The 22483-nt window shown below is 39.4% G+C and overlaps 1 protein-coding gene across 1 annotated transcript in view; it reads right to left on the bottom strand.

Moving 5' to 3' along the window:
* Positions 1 to 19885, bottom strand: part of Zswim5 (zinc finger SWIM-type containing 5) — a 97515-nt gene extending 77630 nt beyond the window's left edge. Inside the window, exon 1 of the mRNA XM_051188532.1 lies at positions 19151 to 19885. Within this exon, the coding sequence (XP_051044489.1) occupies positions 19151 to 19745 (595 nt within the window). The 5' untranslated portion in view covers positions 19746 to 19885. The remainder of the gene's footprint in view (positions 1 to 19150) is intronic.
* Positions 19886 to 22483: the final 2598 nt, after the last annotated feature.

Here is a 22483-nt window from a genome sequence, read left to right as displayed (position 1 = left end):
CTTTTTATTATACCAACCACAGCAATACATCTTCACATAGTGTACAAATATGCCACAACAGAAATACACATTAAGCTAGTCATAGCACTTCCAGAAAAGCAAAGCCCTTTTGAAAAGGTAGACTGTATTATGCCTCTCAAGGAACTACCCTGGGTCAACTGAATCAATGAAGTTGGCTAATCTACTCTATGGAGTCTCCCTCACATGAAATGACCTTATTGGTCTTTGTTTAAAAAAAAAAAAAAAAAAAAAAAAAAAAAAAGGTTCAATGCTAAATTAGGTCACATAGTGAGTAATGAGCCAGCCAGGACTACATAGCAAAATCTTATGTTTAAAAAAAAAAAAAAAAAGCAAACTAAACTGAACAAAATAGAAACCCGGACCAGGAACAGAGCATAGGATGGTTTCATAGGCCTGTAATCTCAGCATTTGGAAGGCTGAAACAGGAGGACTGATAATTTGAGGGTATTCTGGGCTACATAACAAGACTGTATTTTAAAAATACGTAAATGAATTTGTTGGACACTGAGATTCTGCTCTGTGGAAACCAACAACCATATCATTGAAGTGTCTCAGCCTGTACCACCTGGCCACAAAGCAGAGAGTATAGTGATGAACTCACTAAGGGTTTCCCTTGATGAGAAGTGGTGGGAACCAGATCACCTTATATTCAGAATGAATGAATCTCTACTACAACTTTCAGACAATATTGAGGAGAGGAAATGCCTCTCTACTAAACACAGAATAGAGATTTGAGTTGGTTTTAATTTAAAGAAATAAGAAAGAGACTACACTTCACTCCGAGTCTTATGAGGCATATCACACCAGTTGCATGCTAATTATGTAAACCAGCTAGTATAGTATCTGGCTCATAGCAATTAGTTATAAAATGGCAGCAGTGGCTGTTCCTAGTTCAGAGGAAGAAAGAAATATTGCCTACAATATTAAGGAGAATGGTTATAACCAAGAAAATTAGGAGAAATGTTTGAGTTTATGGGAGATAATTTGGCATCAACCACACTGAGTTTGAGTAGGAACCTGCATCCACACAGTGATGGCTGTTGGTTAGAATTGCATATCCCACTGTTCTGTTTACTGAAATCTGACCGTTTTTTCTACCACCTTCCAGATACTCTTTCCACCTTCTTGCTTTCCACTCTTCTTGCTTTCTTCCATTCCCTTGGCACTTTAACATTCCCACTATACATCCTGTTTTATGTCAATTATTATTTCTAATGCTTACTTTATAAACAAGACTTTGTGTTCCCTGAGAAGAAGTCAGGCAACTACTGAAGTCAGGGAGATTGTTGTTTGTCCCAACGGATTTTTCCCATGATGAATACTTAATAACTCTATCAGCAACAATTAAGGGAGAGATCCAGGGCTCTATATGAGCCTAGGATTAGATTGTCTAAACATCCACATCAGATAATCAGAGAGAACCAGGGATTCAGTGAGATCCTAACTCCCACAGCTTCACTAATTGCCTTAAGCTGCTCAGTTGCCTCAATACCTTTTATGCCCAGTTTCTGCAAGGAGCCCAGCATTCTCAGATTACCACACAATGCTCAGATGTGTCTATGAGCAATGAGACAAATGCTCCACATGATTCAACACTACTTATTCCCCTTCCCTTATTTTTTTCCATAGCATTTATCACCCCCTGATGATTGAGTTGTTTCCCAACTCTTAAATATAAATTCCATGAACACAGATATGAGATTCTGTTCTATTCACTGCTAGAACTCCAAACCTAGAGCAGAACCTGGCTCATGCAGTGACTTGCAGACCATATTTGATTTTTACATAAAGAGAGATTGAAAGCAATCCAGATTGAGTAATGCTGACCTTCAACAGGAAGCTATTAGAAAAGTTTATTTGGGTACTGACATATTTACATTTGTCTGCTAGGTTGATTTGTCTGAAAAGACAAATGTAAACATGTCACTATCCAAATAAGACAAATTAGACAAAGAATGGCTTCTGGAGAAACCTTTTAGGCAAATGCTGGAGTCCTGGAGAAAGAGTATGACAGTTTGGCTAAGGATTGAGAGGCAAAAGATAAGTTTCAGATTGATTGGAATATTTAGGAAGCAGTAACATCAGGACTCAGTGACAGGTTAGATATAATGAGTAAGCAAAATGAAAGACTCAAAAATAAGCCTATGGGTTAAGGGAGCTGGCTCAGCAGTTAAAAGCACTGGTTGCTCTTCCAGAAAACCTGGATTAAATTCCCATTACCCATATGGCAATTTACAACTGTTGTAACTTCAGTTCCAGGGAATATATTGTCCTCTTCTGGCCTCCACAAGGCCATGTGTACATGTGATACACATACATACATATAAGAAAAACACACATAATAATAATGATAATAATAATTTTAAAAAATTAATCTTGTTTCCATCTGAACTATTAAGTTTATGAAATGACCTATCCCACACAGGAGACTTTAAATTTAAAAAAAAAAGTAAGTTGAGTCTTAGAGATCTAGTTTAAAATGACATAAATTGGCTTAGTCTGGAACCTTAACATAATGAAATTATACAATATGCATTTTGGTAAAGTTTTTCACTCAATTTTAGTTTTATGTTTAGTGTGTACACGCGCGCACGCACACACACACACACACACACACACACACAAGCAAGAAGAAGTAGAAGACATCTTGTGAAGGTTAAATCTCTAATGCTGTGAAGAGACACCATGACCACGGCTTATAAGAAAAACATTTAATTGAGGGGGCTTGATTACAGTTTCAGAGATTCAGTTCATTATCATCATGGAGGAGAGCATGGCTGAGTGCAGGCAGACATGGCGCAGGAATAGTAGCTAAGAGTGCTACATATTGTAGGCAACAGAAAGTCTACTTACTCACTGGGCAGTATGCTCAGCACAGGAAACCTCAAAGCCCACCCCTACAGTGACACACTTCCTCCAACAAGGTCATACCCACTCCAAAAAGGCCACGCCTCCTAATGGTGCAGCTCCCTATGAGATTATGGGGGCCAATTACATTCAAACTACCAGAGAGCCTTTAAAATTAAACTCAGGTCAACAGGTCTGACAACAGGTGCCTTTATCTGCTACCATTTTATTATCCCATCAGTCAGCATACTTTTAGATCTATGCATATTGCTTGTATGTATGTATCCGTAGTTTATTTCTTTCCATTTCCGAAAAGTAGTATTTCAATGTATGACCATGCCAGTTCATTCAGCTATTCTCTTGATCAAGTACAATTAGGCTGCTTCTAGTTTGGAACCGTTATTACTAAAGCTACCATGAACATACTTGTAAAAAACATTTTTGGCTGTCATAAAATTCACTTTCATTTAATTAGGGTGAATATTCAGGAGTAGAATGTAGTAGAATGTAAGATAAATGAATGTTAGACCATTTTCCAAAATGGCTGTGTGCTATTTTAGATTCCTAATAACAATATATATCTGAAAATTTTGACTTTTAATTTCAGCTATTCTGACTGGAATGTAGTAATATCAGGATAGATTTAATTTACACTGGGAGTCTTTAATGACAAATTATGCCAAGTGCTTTTTATATACTTATTAGCCATTTGAATATAATATATTGTGATTGGTTTGTTTCCCTTTTTTGCCCATGTTTTATTGGGTTGTTTGTCTTTTTTATTACTAAGCTGCCTATACACCTTGGATAACCATCTTTTGTCAACTAAACTTTTGGTAAATATCTCCTAGGAGGTAAGTATTTATTGACTGAACTCCTTTCAAAATCAAATAGAAACTAACTGTGAGATTTTGAACAAGGTATTTAACTTTGAAAGGTTTTTTTTTTTTAATCCATAAACTAGAGATAAAGCTTATCATTATAGAGTTATGATAACTTAAGACAATGGAGCTTGACATATCTGGTACATAAAAGTTCTCAAGTAGGTGTTAGTCATGTTCCTTTTTAATTTTAGTTCTATGATAATATGGCAGTCGCTGCCTTAAATAGCTGAACTGCAACTCTTAGAGTATAAAACTCTATAAAAATTTAAATTTTCACAATGGTATAAATCATTGCAATAGGAGACTATAAAAAACAAGGCTCCTGGGAAAAGATTAACGTGTCTTTCTTTTATTCTAGTACAGTAACATGCAAAATAAGATTGAATCTAAAAATAATCCATCTGGAGGTAACACTGGAAAAAAAGGTATAGAATTTATATGATTTTGTGTTAACAGTCATGTCCTATAGCATATTTAAATGACATGCTATGTTACAAACATTTGTACTGAATCCCTTCTACACTAGAATTAGTCAAATTTTATCTCTTGTATAAAAGATTCACATAAAATTACCTTCAGCATGTTGGTAAAAGTTATACTAGTAAGTTACTAAAAATAAGTTAGTTTTAATAACCACTGTAAGAGCTATGCAGTACAGAATTTTAGGTCCATTTTATTTAATGGGTTTGGGTGTTTTGCCTGTATGTACGTCTGTGTACCACATGTATGCTGGGTGCCTTTGAAGGTCAGAAGAAGGCACTGAACCCCCTGGAACAGGAGTTAGAGATGGCTGTGAGTCACCACATAAATGCTGGGAACAGACTACACCTGATGTCTTTGCAAAAGCAACAAGTACTCTTGACCACTGAACCATATCTCCATCAACTACCCTATTTTCTGTTCTTATGGTTATTGCTGTATTTCTATATATGTATGTGTAACAGGTTCCAAATACAAATTCTGTCCCTCTAATGTACTAGCTAAATTAGTTAATGCCTCTAATTAATTTTTTATTTTTAAATGTAGATATTATCTAATGTAGATTAAATGAGACAACCTCACAAAACCTTTACTTAGCACATATTTCTCTTAATATAACAAATAGTTATGTATTACTTTGTTAAAATAATTTAGTCAAATTTTCTTTTAAGTTTCTGTGAATACTTTTGGTTTTAATAATTCCAATTAGGAAAAGTAACTAAGATATAATTACAACTCACCTGTCAAACCGAAAATCATTCACAGAGATTATAATGTTTTAATACTTCACATGCCATTTTTTTTTTTTTTTGTTTTGTTTTGTTTTTGTTTTGGAGACAGGGTCTTTCTTATGTAGCCCTTGCCAGGAATTCACTATGTAGACCAGGTTGGTCTCAAACTCAGAGATCCAATTGTCTCTGCTTCCCTAGTGCTGGAATGAAAGGCATGTGCCATCACATCCAGGCCACATGTCATCGTAAATGTCACTTTCTTGAAGAGATCTACTAAATAACCATTCCTTATACTTTCCAAAACTAAGCAGAAAATAGGGAATAATGATATAGAAAATAAGAAAAAAAATCTTATGATATTGAAAAGGGCAAGCAAGTATTTTCTTAACTGTAGTAAGCATTTGTTTTATAAGCAACACAACTTATTTTGTGTTGCTAACTGTTAATAGTTGCCACAGGTTATGACAAAGTTATACTCTATGACCACCTCTTTCTCCATCTGGTAACTAGAAAACTAAATACACTTTGCACACAGGAGTGGAGAGGGGCAACAATCCCTCCAAGTCCTATGTTCCTTACAACCCAAAGCGGAAAACCAATAATGGTTAAAACCAGAGAGTATTATGCCTTATTGGCAAAGCAAAACATTTCTCCATTTGAATTCTTGTTAGACGGCAGACAAAAGACAAAGGTATTCTCCCAACCCTTCAATGAGAAAATTCAGGAAGACTGAGCAATCAGTCACTACTTGACACCAAATGCTAACCAGCTGTCACAAGCCCTCACATTGCCTCTTCCTCCTTCCTGGGCTTGCTTTATCTTTTCAATTCTTGCTTCTCTAGAATAGCAAAGTAGCATATTAAAAATAATTTTCCTCCAGGTGGTGGTGGCATGAACCTTTAATCATAGCACTCAGTAGGCACAGGCAGGGGGATCTCAGTGGGTAGAGGCCAGCATAGTCTACAGATCAAGTTCCAGGACAGACAGAGCTACACAGAGAAATCCTGTCTCAAAAAAGAAAACAGAAAGGGGGGGGGAGAGAGAAAGAGAGAGAAAGGAAGAAAGAAATTCCCAAGCAAAAGAGATGGTTCAGTAGGTCAAAGCACTTCCTTGAAAAGCCTGCCCAGGCCTTCTAACTGATACCCATGTTTCAGGGGTCTAAGTCTGTCCAATGCTGGTTTCCCAGCTATCAGTCTGGGGGTCCATTAGCTCCCCCTTGTTCAGGTCAGCTGTCTGATGTCCTCTGATCTCCACACATGTGTCATGGTATACACTCATTCCCAGACAACAATAATACAATTTTTAAAAGTCAATTTCTAATTCATTGCAAGCAAAACTGCCCCTTACATTCAGTGCATTCTATGGCACAAACAAAATGTGCACCCATTCAAAGCTGTGTTGTTCATAGCAACTGAAAGAAAAAACAGGTCCAGCCTAATAGCACAAGCCTGTAATCCCAGGTACTCTGGAGGCTGAAGCAGGAACAGCAACAGGTTCAAAGCCAGTCTTGGAAACTTAATAACACTGAGCCTCAAAATAAAAAGTAAAAAGACCAGCAATACTGTATTTTATCTTTAATGTCAATATAACAGCCCTGCTTGTAAGGACACACAATGTGCTACCTTTGCAAAAGCTAGAGTTTATATAGAGTGCAAGAGATTCACCTGCACGAAGAACACCAACAGAAAGTAGGTGACATTCAGCATTTAGGCTGTCACTGAGACATCTCTGAGTACCCCTGACAGAAACAAGCAATGAGGCCCAAGAAAGGACAAGGTAAGGAGGCCCAAATGCCTTGGTGAAGACATCCACCCTCACTCTCAGGTAAACTATTCATCCATGCAGAGAGTCTGTTCAAGAATCCAGAAAGAACACTACCAGTCTTAGGATAGCAGCTGCAGTAACTTACCCATTAATCTTACTCTTTAAAATTTCCCCAGAAAACAGACTAAACCAAATCCTGGAAAAGCTACATCCACACAGGATGAATTTTCCATATGAAGGAAGTTCAGGAAACACAGGGAATGTATTACCCAGATCCTTCTTTCAGGATAAAGGTGCTCATTCCTTTAACTACCAGGATGGTTGTCTGCGGGGAGCTCACAGCTGTGTCCCTCTCCCCAAGCAACCCTCCACCCAAGTATTCAAGGTGAGCTCTCTGAAAGTAGATGACAGAACTGATGTGAAACTGCTATCATGTGGGAAGGGAAGGCAGCAGAATGAGGGCTGTGAAGAGGAACAAGTCCAGCTGCAACACATGCCTGGCCAAAGATCAGCCAGCCAGGCAGGTCTCTCCAGCCCATTTCTACTGACCTGTGCTGGCTCACTTTGCTCAGCCATCTGTAAACTTGTCCTTAGGTGGAATTCGGTCAGACTTTGCTGATAAATGCATCCTTACCTGCTAAGCCATCCCAATAGCCCTTTCCACTCTTTACAGAGCCCAGTCTGATCATTTAATCCAACTTAACCCACAAATTCCAAATCTAGTTAGGAACAATTTGGAGTATAAATTAACTCTATCGATTTCTCACCACTTTCCAAGTGGTGCTGTGGAGCAGTGATTCCCAAGCAATCTTAGTTACCAAGACCTCAGGAGAGTGGAGCCCCAGGATAGGGACTTCACAAAGTTCAAGTGGCTCTGGAAAGCTGCCAGGGCTGGGAATCACCATTAGGCAAGTTATACAAAAAAATGAATTAATGCCCCCAATTTACTTCAACAAAAACTTGTTTAAACTCCATTATTAGGGAGGAGAGATAGAGTTTGCTTTCTATTGCTGTGATAAACCCCATGACCAAAAGGTTTATCTCATCTTACAGCCCATCATAACGGGAAGTTAGGTCAGGAGCTCAAGGCAGGAATAAAAGGAAAGGCCATGGAGGAACAATGCCTACTGGCTTGCTCATGATCAGCCACATTTCTCTCTTTTTCTCCTTTTTTTTTCCCCCAAGGCAGATTTCTCTGTGTAGCCCTAGCTGTCCTGGAACTCAGAGATCTACCAGCCTCTGCCTCCTGAGTGCTAGGATTAAAGGTATATGCCACTATCACCTGGCTTCAACTGCCTTTCTTATACCTCTAGGACCATCTACTCAGAGGTACCTAGGCTCAAGTAGGCTAGGCCTTCCCACATCAATCATTAATCAAGAAAAGACCCATAGACCAATCTGATGAAGGCATTTTGCCAATTGAGGTTTCCTCTTCCCAAATAACTCTAGCAAGCTGCTCCAAAACAGCAAAAGAAAGCAAAGTATATTATAAAGCCTATGAGGGACACTTGTAACCCTTGTCCTGGGAAAGTTTGCAGACAAGAAGGAAGGACAATACTTATAACAAACAATTATGGTACAAGCTAAAGACAGAGAGTGTTTATCACCTCACTGAGATGTATGCCCTGGGAGATAAATAAAAACAAAACAAAACAAAAAACCTTTTTGTTCACTGCTATATCTCCAGGGGATAAACTAAAACCTAACACATTGGTATTCAATAAGTAATTGCTAAATAACACAACAAGCTAAGAATAATTTTAATTTCAATTAAATAGAAAAGGAAATACCATTTTTGAGAACAGAAAGAATTTTAAGAAACAAGGACAGGGAAGCTTCTTCTTGCAGTAGATGACAGTTAACACAGAGACCCACATTGGTCAATGTCCAGAGAATAAGAGACTGTGGAGTGCTCAGTCCTTAAATGGGACATCAATACCACAGGAATCACTACAGAAGAAAGGGTAGATCACCACAGCAAAACAGTGTTTTATGGACACATCAGGGCAGTTGCAGGAATGAACTCACAGAGGCTGTGACAGCCAAAATCCCAGCAAAACCCAGTTGGTCAAGAAATTCCACCCCTAGCTGAAAAGCTATTGGCAAGTGATGGTTCCTGGAAAAGGAAGAGTTGGTTTTCTTCAGGGATGTAGCCCCTGACAAGCTAGCCATATGCCAAGAGACAGCCCTACACCCATACACATACCAGCAACACCAAGTGAACTCATTAGGCTTTTTTAAAAAACACATGAAATTGGGAGGGAATATGAGGATGAGGAAAGCGTTAGATGGGAGAGAATAAGGGGTAGACTTGATCAAAGAAATTCATACATATATAAAATTCTTTTTTTTTTTTTTTTTTTTAAGAAGCAAGGCAAGGCCAGCTGGTGGTGGTGCACACCTTTAATCCCAGCACTCAGTAGGCAAATCTCTGAGTTCCAGACCAGCCTGGTCTACAGAGTGAGTTCCAGGACAGCCAGGAATGTTACACAGAGAAACCCTATAGAAAAAAAAGGAGAGAGAGAGAAGAGGGGGGCAAGAGAGAGGGAGAAAGAAAGAGAGAGACAGAGAAGGGAGGGAGGGAGGGAGGGAAAAGCAAGGAAAAGAGTTGCATTCATGGTACTCCCACAACAGCTAAGAAATGCTGAGCTGTTTATATATGTGAACTCATTTAACATGATACTGTGTTCCTAATTTGTAGACAAAGAAACACAATCAGACAGCTTAAGACCTTGACCAAAATTTCACAGCTAAAGTAATAGAATTAGGATCTAAGCACAGGTCTCTAGATACAGTGATTAGGAATTCAGACCTCATTCCCAGTGAAACAGAATATCTTTGAAGTTTTTTTCTCTGGGGAGGGGTTCAAAAGAGGCTCTCACTGATTTTATTTATTCATTTATTTATTTATTTATTTTTACAGGGCCTGTCTTCAGCTATAAATAGAATCAGATCCAAAAGTTAGACAAATACTAGTTGAATCACTGGCTTTTGGAAATGCTAATTCAGAATGCAAAAGAGTGATTAGGCCTTTAAAGGAAAGATTAGCAGTCTTAGATGAATAGATTAGAAAAATCGCTGATATTGTATCTCATGTTTATGACGCTGTTTTGATAGAAGTAATTTCTACAAATTTTAAGAAAAGTCATAATGTCAGATTTTTTTTATTGTGGTAAACAAGGTCACTTGAAAAGGGATTGTAGGCAAGGCACTCCCTATAAACAATGTTTTTTCTAGAGATAACACAAACAGAAGGCCCCAGCTTTGTGGAGTATGCAGATGATCACTGAACTAATGAATGCAGATGAACAAGAGACAGGCAAGGTAACCTTTTGCCATTGGGAAACACCCTGAGGGGCCTTCCACAGGCCCCAATATCAAATTTGGCTCAATCGTTTCCTGTCAGCATCAGAGAAACTCATTTACAGAGCAATTAAAAGACTTATTACTCAATATTTAATTAAAAGACTTAATACCTGTTGTTAAAAACCACATCGCTCTGGATATAACCAAAGACAGAACAACTTCTGTAGATAAAACAAAAGGTTTAGGGTTCAGGAGAGACCAGAAAACAAATATTTTGGCAAACTGCTATAAATGATCAGAGATCAAAGCTAAAAAAATACATATAAATAGCATCAAAATTGAGGGTTTAGTAGTCAAAAAAGTGCAGACTGAACAATAATTTCACCAAAATCCTGGCATCCAGATTGGCCTCTTCAGGAGATAAAGTTTCAACTTCTTGGAAGTAGAACTTTATCTCAGGTTAAAAAAAAAAAAAAGTACAAGATGGGACAAATACATAGGACCAGAAGGACAGATAGAAAAATTAAAACCATATGTGGCTAACATAGCAATGAATTTATGGGAACATGATTTATTGCAACAATGAAAAACACAGATTAATATTCCTCCAACTTCAGAAACAAACCATAAATAAAGGATGCTTCTGAGAGAAATATTAAAATGTATGGTACCAACACTCCTACCTTTAAAATGGTTAACTGACAAACCTGTCTGGGTGTAACAATGTCCTTTAACATGAGAAAAATTAGAGGCCTTAGAACAGCTGATAAAGGAGCAGCTAAATGTTTAACAGATTGAAGAATCAACCAATCCTTGGAATTTTCCTGTCTTTGTTATTAAAAAGAAATTTGGAAAATGAAGAATGGTACCTGATCTAAGAGCTATTAATAAGGTGGTTGAGCCAATAGGCTCTATACAGCCTGTAAATTCCTGTCTTCTCTATTACCTAAAGGATGGTCTATTACAGTGACCGATTTAAAAGACTGCTTCTTTACTATTCCTTTACAAGAACAGAATAGAGGATAATTTGCCTTCACAGTACCTACTTATAATAATTCCCAACCTGTTAAAAGGGGTCAGTGGAAAGTTCTTCCACAAGGGATGTTAACCCCATTTTGTACAACAGTCATTGGAAATAATTCATAAACAATTTCCTCAATCTATAATTTACCATTATATGGACGATATCTTACTAGCTGATTCAGATGCAGATACCTTAGATAAAAAATGTTTGAAGAAGAAAATTTTACTCAGGGATTACAAACTGCTTCTGAAAAAATATGAAGAAGAGTTTCTATTAATCACCTAGGATATAAGATAGAATTACAAAAAAATCAACTAAATAAATGAGGAGAGATCAATTGCAAACTCTTAATGATTTTCAAAAATTGCTGGGAGATATTAACTGGTTGTGGCCCACAATTACATCAGTAACTCAAGAGCTCAGTAAGCTATTTCAAACATTACAATATAAGTCAGTCTGATGGATTTCTCAAATGAGGTTCCTTCTTCCCAGACAATTCTAGCTTATAGCAAGATGACAAAATAGACAGCACAGTGATCATAAATAATGCCACTCTAAACATGGTCATATAAACACCTGTTCAAGTCCCTGCTTTCAATTATTCTGAATTATATACCCAGAACTAGAACTGCTGGGTCATATAGTAATTCTGTTTTATTTTTGGTGGAAACATCATACCATTTTCCAGAGCAAGTACACCACTTTAAACTTCCAAAGGATTCTGATTCCTCCACATCTTTGCTTGTATTTGGGAGTAGAGTTTAATAATAAATCCCAGGAGCTAGAGAAATAGCTCAGTGTCTCAGTGGTAGAGTCCTTGTCTAGCATGTTCAATGCCCTGCATTGAATCTCTAGCACCATCAAGAAAAAAGAAAAGAGAGGAAGAGACATTCTGATAGACAAACACACACACAGAAAGAGAACTGATAAATTAACAATAATTATATTTATCCTGATGTGTGTGAATTGGTATCTCATCCTCAACCTAACTGCCATTTCCTTAATGATTGATTTGTGATGTGGATTTTTCTCGTACTTATTAGTTATTTTTATATTTTCTTTGCAGAAATATTTTTCAAACCGTTTTCCCATTAGGAATTAAGTTAGATTTTTTTGTTGTTGTTAGCTTCTGGTGTTCTTTACATTCTGGATATTAATCCCTTATCCAATGTATTGGTTTTGAATACTGTTATATTAATATACAAAAGGCTATTTTACTTATAGAATCCATCATGTATTTGTACCTCAAAGCAATAATAATCTTTAAAAGAAAAATAAATATATGATAATAAAACTAGTATAAAATATAAGTATGTAATGTTTATTTTTAGAAAAATTACTCATATCTGATAATATTTCTGTCAACTTTCTTATCAATATTGTCCTTTTGGATCAAGTAGCTACATACTGGGTACTAGAAGGCCATATGGAATGTCATACACAAGGAATTCCATAAAAGGTTAATCAAGCTTGTGACAGTAAACAAATTTCTTAATCTTTATTGCAATACTAGCTGTAATTTAAATTTTCGTTTTTTATATTTTTATTTTATGTTCATTGTTGTGTTTGCCTGCCTGCATGTCTGTGTGAGGGTGTCAGAGGCTCAGAACTGAAGTTACAGACAGGTATGAACTGCCATGTGGGTGCTGGGATCTGGGTCCTCTGGAAGAACAGCCAGTGCTCTTAACTGCTGAGCCAACTCTCTAGCACCTTAAAATTTCTTATAGTTGTAATTATATTAAAATAGTCAAATTGTATTAAAACAGTTGAAATATATTCAGAAACATAACACAACAATCCAGAATTGTTTTCTTTAAAATATAATTTTGAGTCAAGCATAGAGGTACATGACTTAATTAATTCCAGCACTCGGGAGGCACAGGCAGGTAGATCTCTGTGAGTTCAAGGCCAGCCCAGTCTGCAGAGGGAGCCAGAGCAACATAATAAGACCTAAAAGACACTGTCTCAAAGAAAAATTAAAACAAATTTTGAAGAATGAATCCAGGACCTGCACTCTAGGCAAGCATTCAAGCACTCGGCCATAGCACCACCCTAAAAATTCTCAGACGTAACTGCAAAAATGAAATCTCTTTCATTTGTCCATTATCTTTAAAATCTAAAACTCTATTCTTGAGATGATCAACTTTATAAGAATTTGTGTAATTTTCTGTATTCAGAAAAAAATGATAAATCACCACTTCACATATGATGCTGTAGTACTCATCCATTTCCCAGCTGGTCAAACTTGGAGTATCTCCACCACTTCCTATGGCATGATCACACTAAAAATTCAGGGCTATCTCTCTTCTCTCTTCAGGAATTTTGTTGTTGATTTTTGTTTTTCTCAGTTGAATATGTTATTTTTTGTTTGTTTGCTTGCTTACTTAGCTGATTGGTTGGTCGGATGGTCTTTTGAGAAAGAAGCCTTGTTATTTTATAGTATGCTGTTAACAACTCCTGGACTCAAGCTATTCTCCTAGCTCAGTCCTTTGAGTAGCTGGGCCTATAGGTGCACTGGCAACAGTCCATTGTTATAGAATATTATTTGTTTATGCTGTGGAACATTTGTTGCATTCTTTTATGTTGCATTTATTTTACTCTGTGAAGCTGTGTTGCTTTGCCTGTCTAAAACATCTGACTAGTCTAATAAAGAGCTGAATGGAAAATAGCTATACAGGAGAAAAGGATAGGCAGGGCTGGCAGGCAGAGACAATAAGTAGAAGGAATCCAGGAAGAGAGGCTCAGAACAAGAAAGGAGGAGAGAGGACTCCAGAGGCTAGCCACCCAACTACACAGCAAGCCACAGAGCAAGAAATAAAGAAATGCAGAAATAAAGGTAAAAACCCAGAGGTAAAGGTAGACTGGATAATTTAAGAAAAGATGGCTAGAAACAAGCCAAGCTAAGGCCTGGCATTTATAAATAATAATAAACTTCCACGTGTGCTTTACTTGGGAGCTGGCTTTCAGGCCCCCAAAAGAGCAGAAAACCAAAAAAGTAAACAACAACAACTACAGTCTATTCAGTTTTACAACACTAAAAAGTTGATTCTTAACACATTCATTCAACAACAATTACCAAACTCTAACAAGCACTTACAGGAGCTGGGAAGATGGCTCAGTCAATAAAGTACTTGCCTTGCAAGCACAAGTTCCTGCACCTACATAGAAAGCCAGGCATGGTGGGGCACTTGGAATAAGCACTACAGAGTCAGAAATAAACAGATTCCAGGGGCTTGCTGGCTGGTCAGGTCAACCTAGCCTAAGCCATGAGCCCCAGCTTATAGTAGAAGAGCTCATCTCAAAAAACAAGGTAGGAGCTAGAGAGAAGTTAAGAGTGCATACTGTTCTCACGTACATTAGGTAGCTCGCAATCATCTGTAACTCAATGAGCCCAAAGCCTCTGGCCTCCAAGGGCACCAACACTCACATGCACATACTGATATGTGTGCACGTGCACGCACACACACACATTTAAAACTAATTTTTTTTTTTAAAGAGAGGAGAGGTGAAAAGCTCTCCAGAGTATTGGAATAATACCTGATCCTGATCTCTGGCTTCCACATAAACTTGCAAACACACCTGCATATAAACATATTCACATAAAAAAAATTAAAACTCCATATATACAATAAGGAGGAAGGAAAGAACTCACTATGAAAAAATAAAAAAGAAACAAAAGATTTAAAATTTGATAAACTTCTTCACTAAAAAAAAAAAAAAAAAAAAATGCTACCAGACCATGGAGATGGCTCAGTAGATAAAAGCATTTGGCACTATGGCCAATGACCTGACTTTGATCCCTGGGACCAAAGTGGAGTGAGAGAACCTATTCCCACAAATTGTCCTCTGATCTCTGCACACATCATTTCATAAATGTACGTACACACACACACATGTAACAGGTTTATTTTTTATCAGCTGGATGTAATGGGGCACACCATTGATCCCAGTACTTGCTGGAACAGAGACGGGCAGATCTCTGTGAGTTCAGAGCCAGCCTGGTCTTCAAAAATAGCAAATTCCAGGCCAGCTAGGCATACATAGTAAGACTCTCAAACAACAACAAGAAAATTTAATATCACCAAATATTCTTTAAAGGTATATGGCTGTCTTTTGTGATATCCTACACATAAATTAAGCTATTTTCATTATGAAATTTTGTTGTAATTTTACCTATTCTATTCCAGTTTACAGGGGATACTATAAATCTCTCTAGCAGATTTAAATATCTTTTGTGCCCCCCAATATTATACACAGAAATTAATTTCATATAAAATTCAGTAACTGGTATAAGTCAGTAGTAGAGTGTTTGCCTAGCTTGGGCTACATACTAGATATCACAAAACAAACAATAAAAAGAATAGTTATTATACTTGTTATGATTCATAGGAAATTTCATAGATATGTTTATTGGTGATACACAACTATATATAACTATAGACTTAACTACCTGGTGTTTAAATTGTGGATAATTTCCTGAAATTGACCTTTTCTACTACAACTGTTCACTTTGTAGTTATACCTATTCCAAACAAGGTAGTATTGGCATCCATATAAAACATTTTTAAAATCTGAATTATATTACCTTCATAAATGTGAGAGATCAGATTGCAAATTTATTAACACAGCTTCAAGCTTAGAGAAATACCAGAAAATACTAAATTTCCCCTTTTAAAAGGAACAATACTTTTGGATCAATACTATTATGTAAAAGAATGTATCTTTATATATAATAAACCTACATTTTTCTCTTATGTTGACATCAAGGTTAAGTTTTAGTTCTCATTCAAAATGTGATGTTTTCTAGAGTACCCAAGCACACTGACTTCTACTACTGACTCAATGTGGAGTTACAGAATTTAGCCTACATGTGGAAATTCATTTAAAGTTACATATTTAACCTATATAGTCTTTATAAAAGTGTTGTTTGCTTTTATTTTCTGTAAAAACTTTTGTGTGCTGTGCTTTCATTTGTTTGTGAAAGGGTCTTACTATGTAACCAAGCTGGCCTCAAACTCATGATTCTCCCGTCTCTACCAGAATGCTGGTTTTTACCATATGCTGTATTATGCAAACAAACAAAAAACACTTTATAAGGGGCCTGGAGAGTTGGCTCATCAATTAAAATTGCTTGGTGACTGATTTTATAGAGGCTCTGAGTTCAGTTCCCAGCACAACCACTACAACTCCAGCTCCAGAGGATCTGACCAGCCCTCTCCATACTGGGAAAGCAGCAGCACTCACATGCACCCCCCCACCCTTCACACACACACACACACACACACACACTCACACACTCAAGTAATTAAAAATTTAAAATATATTTTTAAAATTTCTATTATGAATATTTTAAAGGATATTAAAACTTGGTGCTTCGTGTCTGTAATGCTAGCACTTAGGATACTGAGACAGGAGGATTGCCTTGAGTTTGAGGACAGCCTGGTCTACAGAGCAAGACCTTGTCTCAAAAAACCAAAAGTTTAAGGCTGTAGAAATGGCTCAGCAGTTAAGAGCACTAGCTGCTCTTGCAGAGCTTTGGGTTTGGTTCCCAGCACCTACACGGCAGCTCACGACTTGGCTGTAGTTCCAGGGGTTCCGACTCCCTCTTCTGGCCTCCATGGCCATGGCCATCAGGCACACATCTAGACACTCACATGTATACACAAAATAAATCTTTAAAACAAATTAAAAGAATAAAATGATGTTATTATAGAACTATCCAGATTTTTCTATCTTTAGTGACCCCTAGTTCCAAGAAACACTAAGAAAATTAGAGAATTCTTAGTGGGATGTAAGAATTAAACTGAGTTTGAAGGTTATAAATTAAGAAACATGATTTACTCTCAGATTATATGCAAATAGCTCACTTATCTCTTTGCAATGCTTTTAGAAAACTGATTATCTAGATTAAGTCACACAAAACATTAAGAGGGAAGGGTTTTTTGTTTTACAAGGTGAATAATGACAAAATGCTTTAAATAATAAAGAAGGTATCTTCTTCCATACTTACTAGTACAAATTAAGGTCAGAGAGATAAAAATACAAAGCACCTGGTTCTCAAATACAGTCAATCCATTCCTTTTCTAGGAAATCCAAATAAATCAGACAATGTCCGTGTCCTTCTCAGGGTCCCAGAAATGATCATGTACAAATATGTTATCCCATAAGTACACCAAGTATCACATATGAAAAGAAAAATATGTGATTTAAATATGATCTGGATCATCCTCTAAATCTGATTTCACTTAGAACTTGACATTTTAATCACTCTAAAAATAGGTACCTCTTGGGGCTAGAGTTACAGCTCAGTGATAGTGTTCGCCTAGCATGCCAGAGGCCCTAGGTTCAATTCCCAGCACTGGGAGGTGGGGGTGGAGAAGGTCTTCTCCCTTATTTCCTACCTTCAAGTTTGAAATTCTTTCAAATCCATTTCCATCCCTAATACAACCACTTAAACCGACTCATCAATTTAAAATGTTTTAAATTAAATAAGAATCTTTAAAAGTTAACTGTTCTAAGCTCTCAGCAATATTAAAGCTTAAAGATTAATAAAATGAACCATATTCATCTTCATGTTTTCAACATTTCAATATTAAAACTGTATACCATAATCACCTATTTATCCAACTCATTCTTTCTAAAACATACACAAATACACAAAGCACTGATAACTTTCAAATAAGCATAACTTGTCAATCCAGTGTCCCTATATTCTAGCACATAATAAGTATGCATTTTATGTTTACTTAAGAATTACGGTATGCTTTCTTTTTTTAAAAAAATGACAGAATTTATTCACTCTCAATAACTGGAAGCAGACTGTTATCTATATAAGACACTGTGATATGCTAGTTTTCAAAGGGAAATAATTCCAAATATGTTGGTTTTACCTGGGGAGAAGAGAGCTAGCTGCTTGGGCTTATATATGTAAATGTGCCTGAGACTGTGAAAGTCCTCCTTTCAACTCCTTTAGAAAAATCAGTATTGCCTTTAGTAAATATAAGCATATACTGTACGATAAAATACATAAAGATATGTACTCCCAGAATGCTATAATAATCCAAATATGCCCCAAAAGTGTTTTAGTATTCTGCATAGCAAATCAATATTAAACAATATCTTTTTTCCTTTCTCCCTGGTCATTCCACAAATGAGGTACACTTTAGTTAAACATTTAATAAGATTAACAAACTAACTAGAAGCTCAAGAGAAAGCTAGATGGAAAATAACAGTTTCCATTTTTGTACAAACAAAAAGATAAAACAAAAGCGAATACGAAGACGTGGTAAATGAAAAGCATTTGAAACATCCAACGTGACTGGCTTTTGATTTACCCCAGTCTGACAAGGAAGGCAGACCCCGCCCCCACTCCAGATTGTGTAGCTTTTTTTTCCCCCTTTCCCATGGATGGGGGTGTAGAGAAGAGAAGCTGTCACATTTCCATCTTCGGTTATTGTTAATCTGCAACCTAGATTCCCAAGCACCACTGGCCCAGGGGGGGAAAATATTAAAACGGACAATTAAAATTGTCTAAAATGCACAGTATTCTGTTCTTTTTTCCGATGTGAAAGTTAATTACACCCGGATTCAGTCTGCTATAACTACAGATTGGCTGTGACAGCCTGTCCCTCAAACACTCCCTCTAAGAAGACCTATTGCTCCAGATTCACTAACAATCCCGTCTCCTCTAAACTTAAATCAGTAAAACACGTTTCAAAAATTGCTGCATCCAAAAAAGGCACCCACCTCATCCACCTCACCATCCTTATGCCTTTAGTGTGGGGAACAGGAGGAAAGAGACAGGAGAGAGAGGGAGAGAGAGAGAGAGAGAGAGAGAGAGAGAGAGAGAGAGAGAGAGAGAGAGAGAGAGAGAGAGTCCTATTCGCTCTTCAAACAAAAAGAAATGGGGTAGCCGGTGAGGGGGAAAGAACAGAAGTGGACCTAAAGGAAACGTTAGGAAAAGTTTTTTATGTGACTTTCTTATCCTTCGGCGAGGATACAGGAGTTGGGCAGAAAGCCGGGGTTTCGATTCGGGGGCTTAGGAGGCACCTGCAGAAGAGGCAGTGGACTGAGCGGGGCCAGGCAGCACCTACCGACTTGCAGCACGTTCTCCACGGAGCCGCTGTCCAGCAGACGGATGCCCCGGCGGAACGGCAGCCCCTCGCCTCCGCCGCTCGCCACGCTATTCCCAGTGCCCAGCCCGGGAGACGCGCCTGCCCCGGCGGCCCCGGGGGCGGAGCCGGCCGGAGCGGCGGCTCCCGGGGGTGGCGGCGGCCCCTCCTCGACCGGCGAAGACCCCGCCGCGCCGGCAGCCGCTCCGGCGCCCGGGCCGCCCCGGTACTGGAAGCTGGAGTACATGCAGATCTCCCGCTCATTCCGCGGGAAGGACCAGTAGACGATGCGGCGCTGCACCGGCTCCGGGATCCGCTCGAAGCGCTCCTCCACACGCTCGTACGCCCACTTTTCCGCCACCGTCTTGGCGGCGCAGTCCAGCAAGGACTCGGGCTGCAGGTGGGGGCGGGCCCCGGGGGCCAGGCAGCCGCCGCCGCCGACCCCCGCCCCTCCGCCTGCTGCCCCGGGAGTCCCGCGGGGGTGGTGAGCTTGCGGGCTGGGCCAAGAGCACAGCCGCTTGGCCGGAGAGATCGGCGGCGGCGAAAGCGGCTCCTCTCGCTCACCTCCTTCCGCCATTGCTGGGGACTGACTGACTGACTGAGGCGGAGGCGGAGGCGGCTGCTCGGGCTGCGGCGGAGACCCCGGCCACGGCCACGCGCCCCGCGCAAGCGCCCAGCGGCGGCGCTGTGGGGAGGGGGCGGGGCGAACGAACCCACGAGCTCGCCGGCCCGAGTGGGAAGCCGGGGCCGGTCCCGTGCTCGCGCCGCTCGGGCCGCCGCTGGTTGGCCTGAGGACCAGCGCGAGGCGACGCGCGCCGTCCGGGCCGCCGCGGGCGCGAGGAGACGCGGGAGCGAGCACGGGCTGCCGGCGCGCTCCGGGCGCAGCCAGCCTCGAAGACAAGCCGAGCGCTCGCTCCGGGCCGCGGGCCGCTGAGGTCGAGGAGTGCGCGGGACCAGGTGCCTCCAGCCCACCTGCCGCCCGGCCAGAGCGGATTGGGCCGCGTGGCCACGCGAAAAGACGCCGCCGTCGCCGTGAAGTAAAAGGCTTGCGGGACAAGAGGAGAGGAAACAACTCCAAATCGGGCTCCTGCGGCACACAGAACTGACAGGCGACTGTCGCAGCCGAAGGAGCACCAACCAAGCAGAAAGATGCTAGGAAGGAAGACACCGGGGTGGGGGGGGGGGGTGAGGGGAGGATCAGAAAGTTCGAGGGATGGAAACTCTTCTCATGCCACAATATAGGATAGCGTCGGCGCCCCCGCCAGCTCACAAAGTGGCCAAGTCCACCAGCCGGTCCGAACAATGGGGCGCCAGGAGCTGAGCGCTGAGGCAGCAGCACCCTCCTGGGGTTCCGTGAGGGCTTCAGCACTTTGCATCCAATGGAAAGACGGAACAGTTTTTGTGTCGTTTTTGATCGAATTCTCTGATCCTTGCCTCATATTTAAATTAGGATTTTCATGTTTTTCTTGTCTGCCTTCTATTCCTCCCCTGAATTACTTACCTAGAAATGAATGCGGTTTTTGTTATTTAATGCCCGACTGCCCAACTTGGAGTAAACTCCATGACAGTGAAGGTCTTCATTGTGGTGTCTCCTCACCCACAACTTCAACAGCAAGCTCTCCAGAAACAATACAGAACCATGTCTGTCTTTTACTCAGATTGTAGGATTTGCTGACAAACTAATCACTACAACTTTTAAAAAGTTCCAGGAACTATATAAGAAGACATCTGATAGCTGAAGGAGAGTGAAGGACAAAAAAAGAAAATAAGAGAAGGCCTGGAGTCAAAGTAGTCAGAAGTAAAGAACACAGGCTGTAACTAAGGCATGAATGGCTCTTGCTAATTACTAATCACCAAGCACTTGATTTGTAAAAGGGAGCTGATAACAATGTAAGCATATAACTTGTAAGTATTAAAAATGAGGTCAATTGCTTCTTTCACAAATGGGTAGTTGACATTATTTCAGCCTGTAGATTTGGATTACGATAAAGTACCAATCTCTACTTAAATGCCCCTCCTTGAATCTCATACCATAGTCATGGGCTTTCATAACACCTATTCTTTTCAGAAGTGTGTGTGTGTATGTATGTGTGTGTGTAAATATTCCTTTAATGTCTGTCTTGACTCCACTATTAGATTTATAAGTACAGAAATCATTTATTTCTTTTCTCCCCCCCCCCAAGGTGATGTTTCTGTGAATCTCTGGCTGTCCTGGAGCTCACCCAGTGGACAAGGCTGGCCTTGAATTCACAGAGATCCTCCTGCCTCTGCCTACCAAGTGCTGGGATTAAAGGTGTGCACAGTGACACCCAGCCAGAAACCATTTCTAAGTAAGGGATAATTCTCACCTGTCGTAATACTTAAAAATGGAAGCTGCAGGGCTGAAGGAATGGCTCAGCAGTTAACAGCACACTGACTGTTCTTCCAGTAGACCCCAGGTTCAAATCCCAGCACTCACATGGCAGCTCACAACTGTCTGTAACTCTAAGGTCTGAAGACACCCTCACACAGACATACACACAGGCAAACACCAATGCAAATAAAAAATATTTCTTTTAAACAGAAGCTGCTTCAAGTATGTTTGGTTTTTTTAAAAAAGAAAGGAAAAATGATGATAGGCAATAGAGAAAAGGAATATTTCATTTTGAATCAACCAATATGTTCATTTGATTTGTTCAGTTGTTGGCAAGCATGATTAATTAGGATAGGAAGAAATGTTACTTAAAAATAGTAACAGTAAAGTTTGATTTAAGCAGATTTCTAAGATTTTTTTTATTTTTGAGTACAAAGAATCTGTACTCATATAGGCTCATCATTCAGAATTAATCATTATTATTTGCTACATCTAAATCCACTTCAACCATCTCTGTATAACTTCTTCAGAAGCATCTATAATTTGAATTTAGAGTCTATTTGCAAATTGCATGTGTGTAACAGTTTTGTATATTTTTGTTTAATTTAAATGGTTTGATTCTGTACTCATCTTCTGGTGCCTTGTTTCTTCCTATGCATAATAAAAATTATCAGGCATTCCCAGGTGCCATAAAAGTCTGTATCATATTTTGAAGGTGGGGAGATGACTCAGTTGATCAAGGGCCTGCTTTAAACATGCTGCAATATGATCCTACTGGAGTATGATCCTTTACTGGATATCAGCAGATTCTCCCATATTGACCAGATCCCTGGAACTCTCTAGTGGCTGGCTGCTTTGCTTCTCTGATTTTCAGGCAAGTTTTATTAGATCATAAGCAAAATATCACCACACCTACATAAAATCCCAGGTGCCTCTAAACACAGTGCTAAAGGATATTGAGA

This window comes from Phodopus roborovskii, unplaced genomic scaffold, assembly GCF_943737965.1.
Source record: "Phodopus roborovskii unplaced genomic scaffold, PHOROB, whole genome shotgun sequence".
Taxonomy (NCBI): Eukaryota; Metazoa; Chordata; class Mammalia; order Rodentia; family Cricetidae; genus Phodopus; species Phodopus roborovskii.
Note: the sequence above shows the minus strand (reverse complement) of the source record. Positions and strands in the feature narration are given on the sequence as shown.